The 22,833-nt window shown below is 37.7% G+C and overlaps 1 protein-coding gene across 1 annotated transcript in view; it reads right to left on the reverse strand.

The window, feature by feature from the left end:
* TBC1D19 (TBC1 domain family, member 19) overlaps window positions 1-22,477 on the reverse strand; it is a 70,348-nt gene extending 47,871 nt beyond the window's left edge. The window contains exons 1-7 of the mRNA XM_004681498.2: window positions 22,110-22,477; window positions 11,144-11,216; window positions 10,199-10,244; window positions 6,245-6,320; window positions 2,974-3,048; window positions 1,742-1,805; window positions 1,131-1,177 (exon numbers count right to left, since the gene is read on the reverse strand). Coding sequence (XP_004681555.1) covers window positions 1,131-1,177; window positions 1,742-1,805; window positions 2,974-3,048; window positions 6,245-6,320; window positions 10,199-10,244; window positions 11,144-11,216; window positions 22,110-22,208 — 480 coding nt within the window. The 5' untranslated portion in view covers window positions 22,209-22,477. The remainder of the gene's footprint in view (window positions 1-1,130; window positions 1,178-1,741; window positions 1,806-2,973; window positions 3,049-6,244; window positions 6,321-10,198; window positions 10,245-11,143; window positions 11,217-22,109) is intronic.
* Between the last annotated feature and the right edge of the window lie 356 nt (window positions 22,478-22,833).

Here is a 22,833-nt window from a genome sequence, read left to right on the forward strand (position 1 = left end):
TTTAATAATAGTTTATAATTTTCTTTCTTCAGTCCCTTCACCTTTTTTGTTAGGTTTATTCCCAAGTATTTGGTATATTTTTGTTTCAATTATAAAAGGTATCATTTTCTTGATTTTTTCTTCTTCAGATTAATCGTATATAGGCTACTGATTTTTGTGTGTTGAATCTGTGCCACTATTTGCAGACAGTAGTCATTAGTTTTTTGTTTTTTTTTTCTTCCTCTCTCCCTTTTTCTTTCCTTCCATTCTTGGTCCCTCTTTGCCTAGAAACCTCCTTTAAAAGTCCTACAAGGCTTTTACATCTCAAACATCAGTCATTTCTAAAATTTTCCAATCCCTCAGGCTGCCACTAATTCTTCTGGCAGATAAACTGATTACAACCTACTGCATGATTATAGCTTAAGTCACAACACTAAGAATGGAATTATGGTTTACTATGTGTTAATTGCTATACATATATTCTCTCATATAATCTTCCACAAGTTAACGGTTATAGGTTGAGGGGAACTTATGCTCAAGAGAAAAATAACTTGCTTAATGTCATATATGTTTTCTGTGGCAGAACTAGGATTGGAATGTATCACTCTGATTCCAATCCCATGTTTTTGTACTATAAAAATTACCTTTCAGGAGTGCAGTGACCTATGGTTATGTACTATTGGGACACTGGGTGCTTTGGGTGGTAGGTATGTTATTGTGACTGCAGCTGGGTGGGGTTAACTGCATATATGTACAAAGTACTGTGAACTCTGTAAACCAATGATACATTCTTCAATCATGTAAATAAAGAGATAAAAGAAATTTCAAGGAAAAAATAAATGAAATATATATTTTTTTTAAGAGGAAGAAAGATTTTTTTATTTTACAACAGTTTATTTTTACATCATTTTGTACATTTTTTTTCCATCTCAATTGTAATCCCCACGAATAGTCATTAGTTTTTAACCAAATCTTCCTAGTTAATTTACTTGCCTCTAACTTTTCCATATTCCAATGAATTTTCCAGGAACAACTTTCAAACATAAATCTGATCATGTCATTCTACTGTTTAAATGGTTTGCATTTTATATGACTATTCCTCTGCCTGGAGGTACCCTCATTAATATACACATTTATCCAATAGAACCTACCTCGAGAAAATCCTTCGGTGCATAAACAGGTCTGAAGAGGCTTAAATCTAAAAATAATAAGAAAGATTAAAGTAAAACTCTAGTTAAGATATATGAAGGTTTGTTAAAAATAAATGTTAATGATTCATACATTGCTGTGCAATTAGATTAATTCAAACATTTCTAGGTATCACATACTTGTCAAATATTTTATTATCCATTGGGAACACAAAAAAGAGCCTCTCTCCTTGTCAACCTAGATGACACATTTTAGAAGAAATTAAGAATTTCCTTTTCATAAATTTGTAATAGATTACTTATAGCTGATGTGAAAAAACAAAGTCAATAAAATATAAAACTTCTATATGAGAATTCTCAAAGTATGGAATACGATGCAAATGCTTAGTGATTATTTCCAGTTGTATTGAACACCCTTTTGAACCTCTAATAACATGCTTCATCTTCCAGTATGACACACATTTTTTGCCCACTTCCCCAAACATTTTGCTAAGGAGGACTTTGCATATGTTTGTCTATGTAATTACCTACACCTAGTTTTTATAGTAAATGATATATAATTGTCATTCATGTTTATAAAATTAACAGATTTTTGAGAAAAGTTCTTCATATACCTGGTTCATCAGTTCCCATTTCATTCCATTTATTGAGAAGCTCTTTCTGTTCTCCAACTGGCCTCTACAAAAGGTAATTGTAAAATTGGTTTAATTTTATGATGTTTAGCAATGTACCTGAAAACTAACAACCAACAATTTATCTGAAAGTTTAAATAAGCTACAAAACATGAGGAAAAATAATTTCATTATAGATGGTAAATTTTTTTTGGACTTATACTTAAATCACTATTATATAACTATTATATTGAGTGTCAATGGCTTGGTTCGAATATGGTGCTAATGAGTCCAAGAAAAGAAGGTAAGTGATCTGCACTAGCCAGTAAATTTCACAAAGAAATACTGCTCCTCAGCCACATACCACTTCTCTTACCCCACCCAGCAATCTCAGAAATGCATCGCAAGGGGGGCTGGCCAAGAGAGTGGGACTGAGTCAGTAGCATCTCTTCCTATGTGAAAGACAGTATATTACACAATACTACATATTTAGACAGTCTTTCATATCAATGTATTCCTTTTTACACCAGCTTTCTGGTGACTTCAGTGTTTTGCCCTTGGATAGTATCCAAAGTACATCTATTTATCCTGTATAACAGCAGGGAATAAACAGGTAGGGAGAATGAAGTAAAGATTATGTATTCTCTCCTACTTGTAAGAAGCTATAAAGAATTCAAAACATTCCTCAAGTGTCTTTTCTTCCTATTTTTATTTCTCCCAACTAAAAGCCCAGAGCAACAGATTAGATCTAAATAAATCTAATGTAATTAGATTTAAACAGTGCTGCAAAGAGCTGATAAATGATCCTTTGTATTTCCTACATGAATACTGAAAGATGGTACCATGCTGACTATCACAAGATGACAGTTGTCCTGAACTCCATCTCTAATTCAAGAAGCCTGTCATTATGCTAATTAGTCAAGAGGCGACTAAAAGTAATAAAAATCATTAATTTTACCTTGTTTAATTATAACCTTTATAGCTAAATCTCCAAAGAATCTATATTGTAGCTTCTATACTTTTATTTATTCTGAAAGATGCATATATAACAGTACATGTGACAGAAATCTATTATCAAATACACCCACATAATCAGCATTTTATAGCTTTTTGTTCCCAAACAAACTGATATACTAGTAAAAAAAAAAAAAAAGATAAAGATGCTTAAGAGTTATAATTTCATGACTCATACTGGTATTTGATTCGTAGGAAAAACACTTATGTTTTAAAAGTACCTTTCGTGCCAGTGGGATACTCAATTCAGTGCACATACTATTTAAACTCTTCAAAATTCTTTTTTCCCAACTTCCCTGAAACATAAGGAACAGGCTATTATTGTTTCTGGTTAATAATACTAAAACTGATTTTTAAAATTAAAGATATTATGAACTATATTGAAATGATGAGGTTGAGATTATTTTCAGTCAGTAGTTCATGCAACAAATACTTATGACCACCTTCTGTATGCCAGACATATCATTAGTGCATGAATAACAGGAAGTCTCAGTCCTCACTGAACTCATACTCTGGCAGAGAAGGGGAATGAAGACAGATTAAATAATAAAACAAGTCATATTGTGGTGAATATTATAAGGAAAAATAGTAGATGACAAAATGGTAAGTTAAATTTAGCATTTTATAAATTCAATTAGTGAAAACTATGAACAGTAGTAAGTAAAATAAAACTTTATAGAAATTATGATAGTTTATCCAAACACGAAATTTCACCCCTAAACACATCAACTGGAAAGTTTTAAGAATAACTTTCTTCTATATAACCACAAGACCAATATAACACATAGAATATTAACACTAATGTTTTCCAGTTATCCATGAAATGGCTTTTAGAATATTTTTAAATAGAGGAGCCACTAAAAAATCAATCATTATGTTACATTTGATTGTCAGGTCTCTTTCATTTTTCTTTTTCTCTTTTTTTAAGATTTATTTATTTATGCACATAGAACTGGGGTACAGGCCAGAGGTGCAGGGAGGTGAGAGGATTCACCGGAGACAGAGTAGGGAGCAGGACAGGCAGATCAATGAAGTATACACTGCTGAGGGGAGCAGCAGGAGAGACAGGAGAGGTCTGCGGTGCCATGTGGGTCACCTCCAGGACTGGGGATCGAATTTGCACTGAAGTGGCTGCGGCTGGCTTGCAGTGCTGCATCTGGCTTGCAGTGCTGTGTCCTAACCCACTGCACCACCAGGGAGGGCCTAGGTCTCTTTCAAGCTAGGACTCTAGCTTAATCTAGGGTCTCTTTGTTCTTTTGTTTTTCATGATACTTTCATGAGGAATCCAGTCAGTTACCGTTCAGAATGTGTCATAATCTAGATTTATCTTACTGTTTTTTCACCATTTTGACTACCTTCTTCTCTATTTCTTGTCTTTCTTGTAAACTTGAAATAAGTTAATTTCAACAGTCAATTATAAATCGATTATTCATATAGTTACTTTAATAAGCTATTATTTTTGTTATTAAATTAAAGTTTCAATGTATACTTAACATCCTCTAAAAAGAAATAAAAGTGGCAAATAGGTTATTGAAAAGGATAGTGCATTAATAGAAAATTAAAGTAATGGTTTCTACCTAAAAGACTTACAAGACAAATAAAAAGCATTTAAAATGTTATTTAAGAGGGAAATGAATGGCCTTTTACATTTACAATGCTTAAATTGGAAGATAATACCTTTTACTCAAACCCATATCCTCTCCAAATGAAATTATTGTTGCCTTCAAATCAGTTTTCCTAGTAATTGGAATCTATGATATAACTGAAAGGATTTCAAGAGCTTATAAATCAGGCAATTTCTGAGTCAAGAAAGACAAAGGAATCACAACCACATTGGAATTTTTATCTACTACTTCACTACTGTTTTATAACAACAAAATAAGTTGTGAATGTCATTTAATAAAGATATAGCATGTAAAGATACCCTATAAAAGTACAAATTAAAAATATTACTTTCATTACCCTGACAAAAAATAAAGACACAATAAACATAACCCAGCTAACTAATGGAAAAAGATATTAGTTATTCTCTGATAATAAAAGTAACATTTACAAGATAATTTTGAAAAAAGAAAAATATAGTAAAGAGCAAAATCATAACTAAGCATCTATAACGCTCCATCCATCCACCATTGTTAATACTTTGTTGTCCTTTTTTGTATGCATAGTGACAAACTGAGATATTTATGTGTGTGCGTGTCTATACATACGTATATGTGTAGTTACAGATAGTGTGGAATTATATTTTTTCATATTTTCCTTTTTCCATTTAAGATTATATTATATGCAATTTCCTATTTCATTATAGTTCCACAAAATGATGTGCTTTTGATTTGAAGACGTTTTTGTTTTTAGTTGAAGTAGTGATACATCATATCATATAGGGTTTAGGAGTGTATCATCAAAACGTAGTTCACCAATGGCAAGGGTCCATCTTTTTTTTATACTTGAATAATATTCCACTGTATATATACACCACACCACCTTTATCCATTGTCAGTTTGTGGGCATTAGGTTGTTTCCAGTTCTTGGTTATTATAAATAACGCTTGATTAAACTTGAGGAAGTGCAGGTACCATTTTGACCAATGTTTGTACTTAGGTTCTTTAAAATGAAAAGTGAAAAATCTGCCTAACATCCCCTGCATGGAATGTGGTAACTGAACGCTACGCAGAGGTGCAGAAACACTATGAACACTTGAGGCTGGGTGATGGATCTCTGGGGTTCCTTGGGGTATATCTGAATTTTTCATCATAATTCCTGAAAAGATGATGGCGAGGAAGGCGGACTGTGATGTTCGCCGCAGCAGTGGCCATCCCAGGGCGTTGGCAGCACTGGGGGAGGCTCGGAAACACGGCCACACGGGGCCAGGGGGCTGTAAGAGAGGTAGGTGCGTGCGACAGAACTCAGGCTCCATTTAACAGCTTTTCTGGGTGAATTATTTTATTCTTTTAAAGTGCTTTTTAATTTTTCACCCCATTTTAGACAGCAGGTTCATTTGAGACCTGTACCACAGTACAATGTAGTAGCCTCCTGTAAGGACAAATATGTTCCAAATATGTCAGTAACTGGTCACAAAAGCCAAAAGTTTTAAGAGAAGCATGAGTCAGTGCATTCCCTTTCTGCCCCTTTAACATCACCAAGCGTGAGGAGTGAAACGCTGCATAATATTTTCACCACGTGTTAAATTTCGCACCAATAATGGTACATGTATTTTTTCTTCTACTCGATGTTCTGGGGATTAGCAGAGTTAAAGGAAGTGACTCACGGCCGCTGACTGTACAGGGGAAATGTGCAAACACTGCTCACAGCAGTCAGTGCCTTGGTGGCCGCTGCTAGGATATGACACATTCACATCTCTGCTCACAGCAACTGGACAGACTCTTGTCCATGCTTCAGGGCAGGACATATTCCTGATACGTGCAGGAATGTTCGGCTCTGAGTTATATGATTTGCCATGAGAAAACAAAATTGAAATGAATGACAGCCGACCTGCGCTTTTCTCATGTAGACCAGAGGCTCCTTGAGATGTTCCGGAGGCGCAGCAGGGTGACCAGGCAAAGGAAACCTGGCAAAGGAAGCAGCAGAATACCGTGCATTACTTTTGGTAATTGATTCTCTTTGGTCAGAAATGACTTAGCCCCGCAGGCATATGAGAAATGAAAAAGAATATTTGTTGGCAGTTCTCTGTGCTTACATGAGGTCCAACAGCCTAGTAAGACTTTTCTTCTTATCCTATTAGCATTGTATTTTTAGATTAGCAATTTAATTAGTTGCTAAAAGTTAAATTATATAATAACCTGAATTCATAAATTGAGGTGACTCTAAAATTATTTAGTTCTATAAATGCTCATATGAAAATACCTGTGTCAAAACTATACATCTTAATATGTAAATATAACATTTAAAGGAATTTTCAAGGTAGAAAAAATTTATTAACTTACTAATATAACAATTCTTTTCTTCCAACTTACTTTTCCATAATTACATATTTTACACAGTTGAAATAACATCCATGCTATATTTCATAATATCTATATTTAAATATTTATAACACAAGTGCACAAATTTAAATAAATTAAAAACTTAATAGCTCATAAATTCTTTGTTTTCTAAGCAACATTATATTTTATATTAAAATGTATTGTTTTCGTTAAGAGATTTGCTCAACAAATGCTGTGTTGGTAAACAAGAAAATATCCCCTGTTCTAATGTACCTAAAAGTCTAATGAATATAGTCAATAGTTACAAAAACAAACAAGTAGAATAATCTCAGTTAGTAATAAGTGCCATAAGAAAAGGAGAGCAAGTAAGTATCTAGGAAAACTGATATCTGAACCAAGCCAAAAGTGAAGACATGGTGGAATCAACCATGCAGTGACCTGGGGGCGAGGAAATATACAGGTAGAAGGACAAGCATAGGATCCAGAGGTGGGAATATCTGGACTGTCTAAAAATCAGAATGAAAAAACCCAGAATGGTTGGACTGTGATGACTGAGGCACACAGTGATCTGAACTCAAAGACAGTAGGCAGCTGAAAAACACGAGGAGCTGGCTTTTACTTAAATACAGGTTCCATGTCTCTCACAACAACATATAATTCCAGTGAAGACCAGTCATGGGGCCAGTACATACAGCAATCACATTTTAATAATCAAGAACCATTGACTGCATTCTCAAGAAATTCTGCACCCAAAGTAAGATCTCAACATGTAAAAAGGGTTGCTGTTAGACCAAATTAGATGCATTTTACCCTAAAACCTAAGTGTAAAAGGCTGAAATGTCCTCGACAAAATTTTCTGGAACAGAAAACAGCAACCTATGTCATCTCATCTATTAAGACAGTTCCACTAACTAATACTTTCTGCTAATCGTATATTTCATATACCTAAGTAAATCACTGTTTCTTCACTCAGAAATGAAAAAAAAAAAAAGATAATCCTAACACACTCAGTACTTAGTCTTATATGGAAGACAGATTAAAAACTACATATTTCATATTGCTCAAAATATCTCAATAAGAGACACAGTTTAGAATTAAATATTGCTCTAAAATCCCACCATTTTAATGGTATTTATTACTAAATTTCTAAAAGTTAGAAATTGAGGACTAAAATTTCAGCGTGCTTACTGATAATCTTAAGAATTAAACAAACTTAGGCCCTCCCTGGTGGCGCAGCGGGTTAAAGCACTGCACTGAGAAGCTAAAGCCATTTCCTCATGAGTTCGATTACCGCCTGCCCCGGAGGTGACCACATGGCGTGGCAGACCTCTCCTGACCCGCCCGCTGCTCCCCTCAGCAGTGTACTTCGTCGATCTGCCTGTTCTGCTCCCCGCTCTGTCTCTGGTGAATTCTCTCACCCTCCGCATCTCTGGCCTGTACCCCAGTTCTGTACAAATAAATAAATCTTAAAAAAAAAAAAATGTTAAAAAAAAAAAAGAATTAAACAAACTTATATTTTAATAAAAAGAAACAAGAAGTGGCAACCCAAAAAATCACATATTAAGCCAAAATCTTATTTATCCAGAAATATTTAATGAGAATTCACTAAGAACTTTAGGCAATGGGATCCATTAGTGAACAAAGCAAGATAAAAGCTCTGTCCTTATGGAAATCATAGTTCACAACAGGAAGAGATAACGGTTGTCAGAGAGGAAAAAGCTCAGAAACCTGTGACTCTATCACTCCTGCTTTTTTTTTCAACCTATTCCCCTAAACACTTCTCACTTTTTCTATTCTACAAACACTGTTTTTAGATAACTAATATTTTTTGCTAGATATTCTTAAACAGTCTCTTTTCTCACATTAATTTCAACCTGTTTACAATTTGCCTGACTGTCAGCCAAGCACAATGTGCTTGTCTACCAGTGATTGCACTTCCCATGTGTAGCATAATGCCCGGCACATGTTAGATGATCAGCACATTACTGAGTAACTACAATGCGAATGTGATCATGTTACTAACGTGCTTAAGCTTCTAAACTGAAATTCAAATGTTTTTAGGATCCAGTCTACAAAGTTGTGAGTAGAAAGTATATCCCTATCTATGTATCTTACATCATTCTTTACCATACCCGTCCTCTGCACCATGGCTTCATTGATGTCGTTGGGGACTTCACATCAAAAACAAGAAAAATGAAAGCAAAAATAAACAAATGGAACTATAGTGAAAGAAACTATCATTAAAATGAAAAGACATCCTACTGAATGGGAGAAAATACTTGCATCTGAGAGAGACTCATATCCAAGATCAACAAAGAACTCATACAATTCAACAACAAAAAATACACACAATTCAACAATCTCCTCCCTCCCCTCAAAAAAAAAAAAACTCAAACAAAAATTGAACAGAACTAAATAAACACTTTTCTAAAGACACACAGATGCCAAACATGTTCTTCCTCAGGGAAATGCAAATCAAAACCACAATTAGATACCACCTCACACCAGTGAGAATGGTCAGAAATAAGTGCTGAGATGGGTTTGGAGCAAAGGAGCCCTTTTGGACAACTGGTGGGAATATAGACTGGTCCCCAGCCCCTATGGAAGCAGTGTGGAGGTTTCTCAAAATATAAAAATGGATGTATCATATGATTCAGCAATTCAACTCCCAGCATTCTACCCAAGGAATACAAAAGCACTAATTCAAAGGGAAATATGTACTCCTATGTTCACTGTATCACTATGTACAATAGCCAAGTTATGGAATTAGTCTAAGTGCCCAATGACAGATGAATAGATTAAGAATGTGTGGTATAGATACCCAATGGAATACTACTCAATCATAAAAAAGGAACTCTTGGTATTTGTGACAACATGGATAGAGGTGGTGGGGATTGTGCTCAGAGAAATAAATCAGAAGGAGGAAGACAAATACCAGATGATTCTACTCCTATTGAAATATACACAAAAATCAAAGGGCCAGACAAAATCAAACCAAAACAAACCTAGAAATCTGAGTGGAAAATTGAGTTAGATGCAGGGGGAAGGTGGAGCTCAAAGGAAGGAGTGAGCTCCATGCTATGTGAGGACTATGGGTGCCATGATGGCGGGTGTGCCCTCTGGAGCATATACAGTGCTGCATATCAGTGTTACCTCAATAAAGAACAAAAGAAAAGGGGTAAAGTCCAAAAAAGGTAAAAATAGGAAGAAGTGCCGGTGTGCAGCAGTTACTTAAATATTCCCTTATGAGAAATATCTCACCCTAATCGCACTAGCTAAGTGAACTGTGAATTAAAAAATTTGGGGGTTAAACCACTACCTATTTATTATTAATCCTCTGGCAACACTAATTTTTTAAAGCATTATCTTACTTGATGCTATATGTAAATACTAATGAGAAATAACAATACAGTGAGTACATATGGCTATATTAGATTCAATAATTCACAGAGTAAATATAGCTAAATATAACAGTATCTCAAAATAGGCTGGAAAAACTCACACACTCAGCTCACTATAAACAGCATTCTGGAGTTTCTTCTCCCAACCTGTTTTTAGAAAAGAATAAAATATATGAATATGAGTCATAAAAATGGGCACACATTATAATTAAATTTTCCTCACTAACATTGCAGCATCATACTCACTTGAAATAACCTTATCAACCGCCAGTGGCTATGTAAAAGTGTTATTAAAGAACTATTTCCTCTATATTTGGCTAACCATGAGTAGCAAAGTCTTTATTTCTTATGCAAAACTATTGTATCATTTTCTCAAGATGGTAGGACTCTTCTTTCTTCCACTGTTTGGTTGCCCCACGAATGCCAAAATCTTTGGCTGTGGGCTACTGCAAGGCATGGGCCGAGAAAGGGCCAGATGCAGTTTCTTGAGAAAGTGTGGTCGCAGCCACTAACAGTGCAGTAAATGCCTGAAGCTGAGAGGCAAGTTATAGGTACCACCATTCGGAGCAGCTAACATGTTGCTGACTGCCTGAATTTACCGGGGTAAGTAACCACTTAACAGCAGTTCCTATGTCTCAAGGTCAATAGAAAACCTCTCTAGCTAAAAAAGAAAAAAAAAATTCTTTTGCTTTCTTTAAAAAGACAGAATGGAGGAAGGAAAAGGAGCGTAGAAGGAAAAAGCCATAATGAAAAGTAAAAGACAAATTACTTAAGATCCTTAATATATTCAGGATGTATTACGGCCATGAAGATAAACTGCCTGAAACTGATTAATGAGCAGCAAGTTATTCCCACAGTATTTCTGCATTTTTATAGCATTTTATTGAAATATCTGATCATTCTTATTGTCCCAAAATAGAAACCTATTTAGTCATTACTGCACAATTCTGAATGAGTAATTAGAAAACCAGGCATAAAATGTGTCCTTCAAATAAAGTATTTCTTTACTTTGCTTTAAAGAATTAGGGAAAAAGCAACTTACAAACCTGATATTTTAAAGAATTCCTTAATGTCTTCTTTTAGTGATTCAAGTTTAATTTCAGGTCTCTGAAGACTGGTCTAGTTTTAGAAAAAAAATTAAAAAGAAAGGAAAAAACAGGTCAAAAATAAGTCATTTAGGTTGATATTTACTATTGACAGCATTTTTGAAAAGGAGTATCCAAACATCATACTATCCTAAAATCCACTTTGAGAGCAGAGCACCCTAGAATTATTTAGAATAACTCACAAGAGAGAGGACAATTTTACCTACTCTTAAAATAGAGGATCTGTAGTTATACACTGTAGTGCATTTAAATTACAAAAACGTGTAGATTATGAAAACATCACCGAGGGTTTTTATACTTATGACAGTTTAAGATCTAGTTTTGTAGTAGAAAGAATATTCAGATTTTATAAATTCCTTTACTTAAATATGATGTCCAACATACACAGCATCTACCCCTAAAAACCAAAAACCCAGTTGCACCCCGTATAGATGAACTTCTGACTAATGTCTTCCTCCTGGACTGGTGCTTACTGTTCAGCTGTATTTGTTGTGCCTATTTATGGAAAATGCCTAAAAGTACAAAAGATACCTAAAACTAAAGTTTACAAGAGCTTATTAGTGTCTTTCATCATCAAGTGCATGCTTGGAGGAGAAAATTAATGGTAGCAAATTACAGTAGAATTACTGGTTTTCCACACTATAATTGTCACAAAAAATAATAATTTCTCCAATTTACAATAGCTTCAACTACATTCAAACATTGATCTTTCATCATCTTTCTCTATCAAATTCTAGAAGTCTGTTTCTTAAGAAGGCATTTTTATTAGGGTATCTTACCAGCATTGCAAATCTAAGAAATTATAAATTGATCCTATCTTTTACTCATCACCAGCCTGCTTTCTCTTGTAGTTTTCAATCATCCACAGATCTTTCAAGTTAGAAACTTCCATTATTTGCAAGTCCACTTAAACTCTTCTAGGAATCAATCTCTTTCTGGGAAGGTAGCATTTTTGTCAGGGAGATTTTCTTCTTTTTAAAAAATCGCCCTTGGCCCTTACTGGTGGCACAGCGGGTTAAAACACAACACTGAGAAGCTAAAGCCACTTCCGCATGAGTTCGATTCCCACCTGCCCTGGAGGTGACCACATGGTGTGGCAGACTTCTCTTGACCCGCCCACTGCTCCCCTCAGCAGTGTACTTCGTCTATCTGCCTGTTCTGCTCCCCACTCTGTCTCTGGTGAAGCCTCTCGCCACCCCTGAGCCTCTGACCTGTACCCCAGTTCTGTATGCACAAATAAATAAATCTTTAAAAAAAATTGCCCTGATTTTCACATAAAAACCAACCAAACAACAAATAGTAAAGCCAGATCCCATGGGAAAAATTTATAATAAGCTTGGTGATAAGGTACCCCCATATATCCAAAATACAGGGAGCTGGGGATGAACCAACACCCACGAGACCATTGTCTGCTCTGTTTACTGTTGTTTCCTAAATATCTAGACTACTTCCACATAGTAATTGCTCATTAAATTTCCATTAAATGAATGAACCAGTTCTATTTCCATTCCATCCTCCAGCATTATCTTCCTAACATAAGTCTCTACACTGCATCTACACAGGAAATCTAAACTTCACAAGAGGGCACAGCTGGTCCTTCCCATTGTAGAACAATTTCTCTCTCCAAATTCATCTATCGCTATTCCAGCAAACACACAAATCCTTCTCTTTTCTCAGACCTCTTCACTCTACACTCTACTCTTGAGTCACAGAGAACTATATTCACAGATGCTCCCAGCTCTCCCAGACTTTTGTTCACATCGTTTGCTCAGATGTAAGTGCCACCTCATCACTTTGGCAAAATGCCTGCCACTTCCTAGACACCCTCCAAATATCACCTCCTTTCCTGACTCCCTCCATTCCCTTGCCTGCAAAGACAGTACACTGTGTCCTCGAAGATAGCACTTATTAACTTTCAAGGTAATTTTCAGCCCACCTAGCTTGAGCACACTACCTGACTCTTAAAGCCACAAAGATCACGTCTTCATTTCTGTACCCCAAGTACTGATTCACCACGGATTACTGCCTGACAATCTTCTATTAACCAATTTCCCCCTAAATAAACAAAGAACTTTATAAAACTTTTTTTTTTACTGAAAAGACCAGTTTCCAGTGTGTTATTCCTGATTTTAAAAGCTGACAAACCCTACTCACTATAAAGTACAAAGGTATAACAGATTTTCTTTTATGCAACTGTCTTTGGAAACAACTAAGAGGCAGCACGACTTAAAGACCATCAGGGAAATAATTGTTTATTCTTCCTAACATTTTCAGCACTTCAAGATGCACTACTTTCATGCCAATGGCAAACCAAATTCACCAATCACTTAAACTAACTATACAAATTTGGGGAAGTTTGAAAACCAAAGGCAGAACAATGCAAGAACACGGTAAGACACAACAGTTCTCAAACATGGTTTATCATCAGCAAAACCCATATTTCAAACAAAATCAGCACTCTTAGGAACCTTACTGTGCAAAACACACTGAAAGTGGTATCATTAGATGACAGAACAATAAGTCTTTCTCATTGCCTTAGATATGATTCACATTAAAAAAAAAAAAAAAGCACAGCTTTTTCAGATATGACTTCAACATTCAGTTTTTTATTATTATTCTGTTTTGGTTGTTCAATATAAAAATCCCGATTCACAGAGCTAAGGGTTTGTATTTTTAATAGACTTCCTGGCAGTCTCGGCACACTTTCAAATTAAACTGCTACAGGAAACTGAAAGCAAAGCAGTTGAAACTTTTTATTTTGAAGACAAATCACTAAAGTTATTTATCATCAATACAAAGATCAGACAGAGAGCATGGTCTGTTTAATTACTAAGGCACTCAACATGGTCACAGGACCAAGAGCGGCGTTCCTGGCCACGGCCCTGCATCTCGGCGGTACCCTGCGGGTTACACCACGCACAGCCCTTGCCCTGGCCAGCGGTGGTGCCACCAGCAGGTGCCGCACGTACGTTCGCTACCAGGACTGAGCAGAGCGAGGCTAGATATTTAGAAATACCAGTACGGAATTACATGTTCCCTCATCAGTGACACATTTGTACACATGAAGAAAATGAAGGGGGCATCTTTTTTTTTTTTTCTTTCTGTGATCTACCCACAAACAAGCGACCTGGGAAGCACAACAATAGATGATAAAGCACTGGATACACCATACATCTGAGAGTTTTGCTTCTATATATAAACTTTTAAACGAAGTCATTTTATATGAGCAGTCCATTTCCAGAATTGGTAGGTGTAACCGAGTACAGTTTGAAAGTTGCGAGAGCAAGCAGAATAGAATCTGGCGTTCAAGGACATGGCATCATCCATCAGCCTTCCTTGTCAGCTTGATCAAGTCCCTGAACTCCTTTGCATTCTCAGTTTTCTTTTTATTTAATGGAGAAAATAACATCTAAATTGGTTGTTGTGTGACTCAAAATACAAAAAGTTTTTAAGGTTATTTTTAGGCTCTGAAGTTCATTACGAAACTATACATTTTTGTATTATAAAATATGATGTGCAGGCCCTCCCTGGTGGCGCAGCAGGTTAAAGCACAGCACTAAGAAGCTAAAGCCACTTCCGCATGAGTTCGATTCCCGCTTGCCCAGGAGGAGAACATATGGCGCGGCAGACCTCTCCTGACCCGCCCGCTGCTCCCCTCAGCAGTGTACTTCCTCCATCTGCCTGTTCTGCTCCCCACTCTGTCTCTGGTGAAGCCTCCCGCCGCCCCTGCACCTCTGGCCTATACCCCAGTTCTGTATGCATAAATAAATAAATCTTTAAAAAAATATATGATGTGCCCAGAAGACAATGGATATGTAAAAGGCTGGCAGGGAAAGGACGCCTGGAAATTAAGGCTTTTAAAGTTTCTACAACAAGAGTTGTTTTCTTTTAAACAAAATGCCTCTAACTTACTTTACAAGTTGCAAAGAATACGATGGAAAATAGAATCTATCAAGAGAGCATGTGGTACATTCATAGTCTTGGCCCGACACAGCCTTCGGCCACTCCATTTATGTGGATGTTCTAGAGACATCAACCACCTTCCTGCACCCCAGACACACATGATCATGTCCACCCCAAGCTCGCTCCCCCACACACACACTCATGAATCCAGCACAATGCCTGTCACCCAGGAAGCACTTTCTAAGCATATTTCCATGACTGCATTTGTTCATTCTTTTATACTCTGAAGAGCCCTTAGACTTGTGACCTGCAAAACTTCACGGGAAACATAAGACATGTTCCTTGCTCTTGTACTTCCGAAAGGAAGAGTCTACAACAACAACAAAAAACTAATAAAACTCTCAGATAGAAAATGTGTTACAAGAGAAATCGCCCATAGAGAACACATTTAATTCTAATTAAAGACTAGAAATGACAGCAAAGAATACAGGCGAGGTGGACAGACTGAGCAGAGGCACGGGAATGACCTTGGGCACCGTCACTTGATAGAAACAGTAAAAATCCAGTAGAACCAGGAAGAAACAAAGTAAAGGATGAAACTGGAACAATGTCCCCTATTCCTATCTATCCTGCTCACCAGAGCCAAAAATCACCTTTATGTCTACGCCCTACAAAAAATCTAGATGACTCTTCACTACTAGTGAAGATAATGAAGGCAAACTCATGCTGGTACTTACAGTCCTCTGAATACCTAGCTCCCCCAACATCTTATTTCTCTAAACATGCCACAAAACGGATATCTTCTGTTTAGCCTCTCTGCTGTCTTACACTGAGAATTCACAACCATTTTTCGACCCTGAAGGCCACACAAGTCTTCTCCACCCTCAGCCATTGCCTAGCAGTACTTTTATAAGCCAGCACATGCTACTCATTTGCATTCTTCTTTTGGTAATAAATAGAACATCTCCTATGTGCCAGCTGCAGGGCACCAAAAAAAAAAAAAGACACAGTCCACCTTCACACTCGTGGAGCTCACTACATGCTGAGGCATATGAGCAAAAAACTAAGAGAAGGGCATGGGGAGAAGGCTGTAGCAGCTTCCCCCAGTCTTACCAGAAACATAACTGGTTTCAACTCTGCCTCGTTTCGCTCAGGAGCCCATTACCACTAGAATAGAGAGAGCCAAGCATGTTCAACTGGGTGTCCCCATTTGTCCTCACACTTTTGGTTTTTTCTAAAACCGCACGCCAGATTTGTCTTTAGAACGCTCATAGTCACAGTGGACACGCCTGTGCCAGGAGCAAGTTTCAAGTTGTAAATGTCGGCCCTGTGCCAGCCGACCAGGCCTGGTACTCCAGCTTGTGAATGCAACCCCAGCCCTGTCCTGGCCTCCCACCCGAGGCCAGCTCCCTCGCTGGCCGTCACTGGCTCCCCAGGCTGGCCCGCTGGCCACCAGCACTGGCTGCCTCACTCCCTCCCTCCGCATTGCCGCTTCTTAGCCTCTCTTACTGCTGTACTTCCAGACGGGCACAGCTGTCTGTCCACGTCTAGTGACCAACCTTCTCCCTCATTTCAACTAGGTCTTAACTAATTCAAGAACCTTCCGCGATCTTCTCTAAGCAACACAGTGCTAAAATAAAGCATGAAGACATGCACATACTTACACAGAGCAAACCCACATTTACTACTTACCTATCCCTGAAATGCATAAATTCTGTGGGGACATGAGCCTGCTTATTTTGAAATTTTGTTGAACATAATTTATTCTTCACTGTCTTACTTTCTAGGATAACAGAACCTGACAGCAGCCAAGGAGGCTGTGGATAGGAGTGAGGCGTTCCCCCGCTCAGATCCCTGAGTTATTAACTTACTTAGCCATCAGTAGCCCAGTTTTGAATTCCTCCTATTATATGACAAAGTACACCCAAAGATGTAAAGAAGAAAACAATAACTTCTAATCATGCCATAGACCTTCCAATACCAATATATACTCTATCCATGCCTTCCAGAAGTGTATTTAGTTAGTTCCATTTAATTTTCATTTTCCTAAAATAAGTAACAAATGAGCGGCAGTTTCTTCTTTTTATGATCTCCAAATTATCCACAAAGGTATTTCTGATAATGATTAAAAAAATACAAACAAGGACCCTCCCTGGTGGCATAGAGGGTTAAAGCACAGCACTAAGAAGCTAAAGCCACTTCAGGGCGAGTTTGATGCCCAGCGGTGACCACACGGCGCAGGAGACCTCTCCTGGCCCCCCCGCTGCTCTCCTCAGCAGTGCACTTTGTCAGTCAGCCTGTTCTGCTCCCAATCTGTCTGGTGAATCCTCTTACCACACCCCTGTGCCTCTGGCCTGTACCCTACTTCTGTATGCATAAATAAAATAAATCTTTTTTAAAATGCAAACAAGATTTGAGGTACAACTAAAAAAAAATGTAAACACAGGTAGAGGGGACTAGCAATGGCATACTCTAACTCAGAACAGCCTCTCAGTTGTGTTATTCCTTCCCTCTTCCTTCCTGCCCAAAGCCATCTTCTCTCAAGTTCCTTCCTTTCACAATTCAATTATTTAGAATAGCAATCTGAGCATCAAGACTTATCAAACACTTAACAGAATGGAAATAATGTTTGAGATTTTACACAACACCCATTTTAAATACAAATCTGTGTGATATGCAAACCAGCAATGCAACCGTGGGCAAGGCATGACCTCCAGTAGTGTGTGTCACTCTGGGTGTAGGGATGAGTGAACAGCCGCCATTTTGTAAGTTGATGTCATAACCTCTTTCTGGAAACACAAGTTCCATGTTATCACACAAAAATTTTAAATAATTACACTGTGATATGTAAAAGGACATATTAAAATACAGTCAATGTTTAATTATAATGCTAAAAGAGAAGAGTTAGTGGGGAGGGGGAAAAAATCGAAAAATCATACTTGTCTCTGAAATATTAGTCCTATAACTAAATCAGGCCAACACTTCTCCGGCACTTTTTGAATGGGCTCAAACAGACAAAATGGAAGCAATAAAGAAAATGCTGGTGGCAGGAAAATTCTCCTAATTAAATTTTAAAAGACATGTAGCAAGCAGTCAGTTGGCTAAAGTATATTATCAAACCTGAATATAAAATTGCCTTTTAACAATTAGTTGATTTCATTAAATGTCTTTGCTAATGATATAAACTGAGGCAAAATTACAAAACTTTCTTTCAAGCCTAAGACTACATAATTTTAAAACACCTATAATTACATTATATCAAAATACTAAGCTACAGTAACATACATCTTCTTTTTATCTTAAGAAATACAAATACATGTTTTTCAGTTTCCCATGTAATCTCTATATTAATTTTATCTTTCTTTCTACTCCCTTGCCTCTAATTTTTATTACATCAAAGCAATAACTTTTGTGTCACAGGTTCAGGTACATAATCCTATATTTGAAATTCCAAAACCTGAAAAACTTTGAAAGTCAGTTTTCCATCATTGAGTTGATGGAGAAATCTATCCTAATTTGAATTCATTTGGTGATAAAATCTGACCTGAATTAGCATGAGACTATTTGTAGTGCTTATTTATCACACAGTGTGAAAATTCATATGCTCTGTGGCAGAAATATTAATGAGTATAATTACAAAGTCCGGCAAGATTGTGGTAGAGATATTAAGTGACATAAATATGTATAAATTATCTTTCTAAAATTAAAAAAAAAAACAATCTGAATTTCAAAGGATGCCTAGCCTCAGGTTTTGGGTAAAGAATGAGGACTTGTGTTTAAAATTATGTGTTGTATAGTGACAGGCTACATTCTAAGGAATGTACTGTTAGATGATTTCCGTGTGGTGCAAATGCAACATTAACAGTGTATTTTGTATGCTTGAGGGTTATGAGATTACTTGAAGCACAAGGGAAAACTAAGAGATTTGGTGAAGAGAGATGTATGAGACTGCTGCTGGAATAAATTGCTATAAAATTAAGATTGCTGCCATGTCTCTGGGCAGCAGGAATCTGGGGCTCACTACCCAACATGGTCCATGATAGACCTATACGTTGCTGTGCAACTCCTGACCAAATTTGTAATAACTGTCATCTCCCCCTGATGGATAAACACCTTATACACCACTGTATCCCTGGGCCTAGAATTGTGCCTGATGTATAGTACAAACTCAATAAATACTTAATATGTAACCAAATAATTCAATAGTGGAGTTCAAAATAAAAGGGTAGTAATTGTTTCCAGGCAGTAATTTCCAAATGAGGTTATATTATATACTGGGCTTAAATTTTTTATTTGCAATTCTGAAGTACAAAAAGTTCTGAAAACATACAACAAAAAAAAGTTTTTGTCATCCTTACTTATTTTCTAGAAAATTAATGTTTCTTATCATTTGGAAATAGCTACTAACTCATTAGATCTTAAGTTTGAATAAAAACAAGTGTTTAGAGAGTAAGGTGCTTAGAGTAGTGTTTGGCACACAGTAAGTACTCAGTTATAAACATTTAAAATCAAGGTTCACTCCACTTAATAAACACCTGCTATGGGCCTGCCTCATGCCAGTCACTATGCTAGTGCAGAATGCACAGATCTGCAAATGATGTCAGTGGTCAAGGCTGTTTTTTTTCCAGCAAGGTTATAACAAATGACATTGGATGAAATGACATTATTCCAGGACCTGCTGTACTGTGGATCACAAAAGACATGTACCTAACCCAAGGTGGGATATCATGGAAGACCTAGCAAGCTTGGATGGTCTTGGCTGAAGAACTGGCCAGTGAAGGGCAGTGCTGCAGGACACAAGTGTGTACAAGTTGGACCACAAGCGTTGCAGGCCTACTCAGGGTCTGGAACATTTTTCTGGGCAATAAAAGAGTACTGTGAGGTTTTAAGCAATAAAAAGTATTGTGAGGTTTTAAGCAAAGGAGTGATGCTGCCTTAGGACTTTTTAAGGACTCTGAGGCTTCCATTTACTAAACGTGAATATGCCAGGCCTATTACCTTGTTCAGTCCTACAAAATGGGATTTATATTTCCAAGCTGGATGAAGGAGGTGGTGGCTGATAAGTACCCCTGCCTAGAACTGGGAAAGCTGGTGGTGAGAGATCAACTATAGGAAAGTACAAGAGCGTTGCTGAAAGAATAAGAGCTAGAGTGACAGAAAGGGGTAAATCTTGAGAGAAGAACTGGCTTCCATAACCATATTCTTCCTGGGATCATTAACTTCTACTGAATGTGAACAAGGAACTGAGAGTGAGTATAAACTTGGAATGAAGCCTGGTGGAGTGCTAAAGAGGGGTACAGAGAAATAAGCAGTTTCAGCAAAGACTCTGGAGGTTTTAAGCATATAGACCTCCAAGAAATATCTCTTCAAAAAATGTCTTGAATATCAGGATTCTGTGACATGAAAGGTTAAAGACCTAATCAGGAAGACCATGAAAAAAATTTCAGAAGTCCAACAAGAGAAGAGATTAGAATTTAGGACCCAAGGGGAAAAGCCCTGTAGAAAACATCAAAATTTTATTTGGAAATCTGGAAACAATTCTAAAAATTTAAAAGAAAGCCACAGACTGGGAGAAAATATTTGAAGGGCAAAAATCTGGAAAAGGGCTTGAGTCATATAAAAATTGTCTTTACAATTCAATAAGTAATATAAATACACTTTTTATTAGTGGACAAAAGATCTAAACAGATTACATTACCACATTAGTCATTAGGGAAATGCAATTAAAGCCACAATGAGACAGGCTCCCTTAGGATTAACAACAAATTTAAAACTTGACATGAAGTATTCACAAGAATTCAGAGCACCTGCATTTCTTATAATTGCTTTTGGAAATGTGAAAGGGCACAGTCATTTTGGAAATGTTGGGCAAGTTCTTATAAATTAAACATACACTTTGCATACTACTCAGCAATTCCATTCCTAAGTATTTATCCAAAAGTAAGAAAATAGATATTCAAACATAAACCTATACCAGAATGAATATATCAACTTCATTCATCACCTCTATAACCAGAAACAACCTAGAAACAACAAATGTATAAACAGAAGGTAGTACACCCAAATAATGAAATATTGCTCAGCAACGAAAAGGAACAGAAGTAATGAAATACCAAATACATAGATGAATCTCAAAAGCATTACACTAAATTTCAGAAACCAGGCACAAAAGTTTATACACTGGAAGATTTCACATAAATGACAGCCACCAAAAATGGACTAAAGTCTTCTGATCTCTGCATTCAGAGAACCAAGCACATTAGAAAACAATAAAAGCTAGGTGGGCAAATAGAGGGGGAATCATTGAAGATAGAGTGTATACAGGTGATGAACGTTGAAACAAAAAAGTACCCCAGGTGGAGTGGTCTAAGTCTACTCACTGAACAGAAAACGTGAGGGAAGGTGTGGTCAGGTTTAACTTCACTGAGTACAGCAGCTTAAGAAATTAGACCTTGCAGATGACAACAATAGTAAATGAATGAGTCTCCACGTTTTTCTGGCCTGAAAATAAAAAAGGGAGTGATGCGCCCCCACCCTTTAGAAATCTATTACCCCAAGGCCCTTTCTGGTCGCGTTAAGGCAGAGCACTGTGAAACCATGAGCAGCTCTGCAGCACGAGTTCAACCCCTGTCCAGGGAGCTGACCCACAGGGCGCAGCAGACCTCACCTGTCTCGCCCCTGCTCCCTGCAGCCGGGGTTGTCGATCTGCCTACTCTGCAAGCCACTCTGTCTCTGGCAAATCCTCTCAACCCCCCGCACTTCTGGCTTGTACCCCAGTTTTGTATGCATACATAAATCAATCGTTAAAAAAAATCTATTATCCCACACGTGCGGCTAAGCAAGGATAGCTTACACCTGGAAGGGAGGTTTTTTCTACACAGGAACGGACTTAGAGAGATCGGACAGAAGAGAGTCAGGCTCAGGCTTAGGTTTTAGATTGTAGGGGCGAGGCACAGCCGAGGCCCTTCTCCACCTCCATCCCTACCCACCGGGGCTCACTTACCCAGGCCTGCCGTTCCAACTGAGCGTACAAATTGGAGCCCTTGAGCTTCTGGACGATCTGGGCAATAATGAGAGACAGATCCGACTCTTCCTGCAACATCTCCCCGTTTCGACCCCGCCAAGGCGCGGGGACAGGCCGCTGGTGCCAAGAGAACGGACTACGGGGTCCCACTCCAGGCCAGTGTCACTTCCCAGGGTCCTTATTACGCTGGGACCGCTCCGGCGGGCGTTACCAGGCAACTGTCAGGCCGAGTGTCCGTTCTTCTCTGTTCCCCCACGCGCTTGTCGGGCCCAGCCCCTGCGTTCCGTTGACAGAAAAAGCCCGAGGAGGGAGAGCTTTTCTTTTCATTTCATTGTTCCTGCTTAGTCTAGTATTGAAAGGAGAGGAGAGGAGCTCTTTCTTCCTGAGCTACAGCGCCTCCGGTCACAAGGGGGAACTTAAAGGGGTGCATTTTTCTGTTTTGTTATATTGGATCATTCCTCATCCACCTTTCAAGCTCTGCAGAAACAGAGTCGTGCAGACAATGACAGCCAATTTCACCCAAAATGTGTCAGGTTCTGGCACTAGCTAGCTGTATGATTGAACGAGGTGCTTATATTTCAGAACATAGTGCGATGATTGAGGGAATAACTATGAAAGTGTTTAGCACTGGGCGTAGCAGTGCATTTTACTTCTACGTTTCCTGTTCTCCGGAATTTTGTTGAATAGACATCTAACCCACTAG

The sequence above is a fragment of the Condylura cristata genome, unplaced genomic scaffold (assembly GCF_000260355.1).
Source record: "Condylura cristata isolate star-nosed mole 26May11 unplaced genomic scaffold, ConCri1.0 scaffold00012, whole genome shotgun sequence".
Classification (NCBI taxonomy): domain Eukaryota; kingdom Metazoa; phylum Chordata; class Mammalia; order Eulipotyphla; family Talpidae; genus Condylura; species Condylura cristata.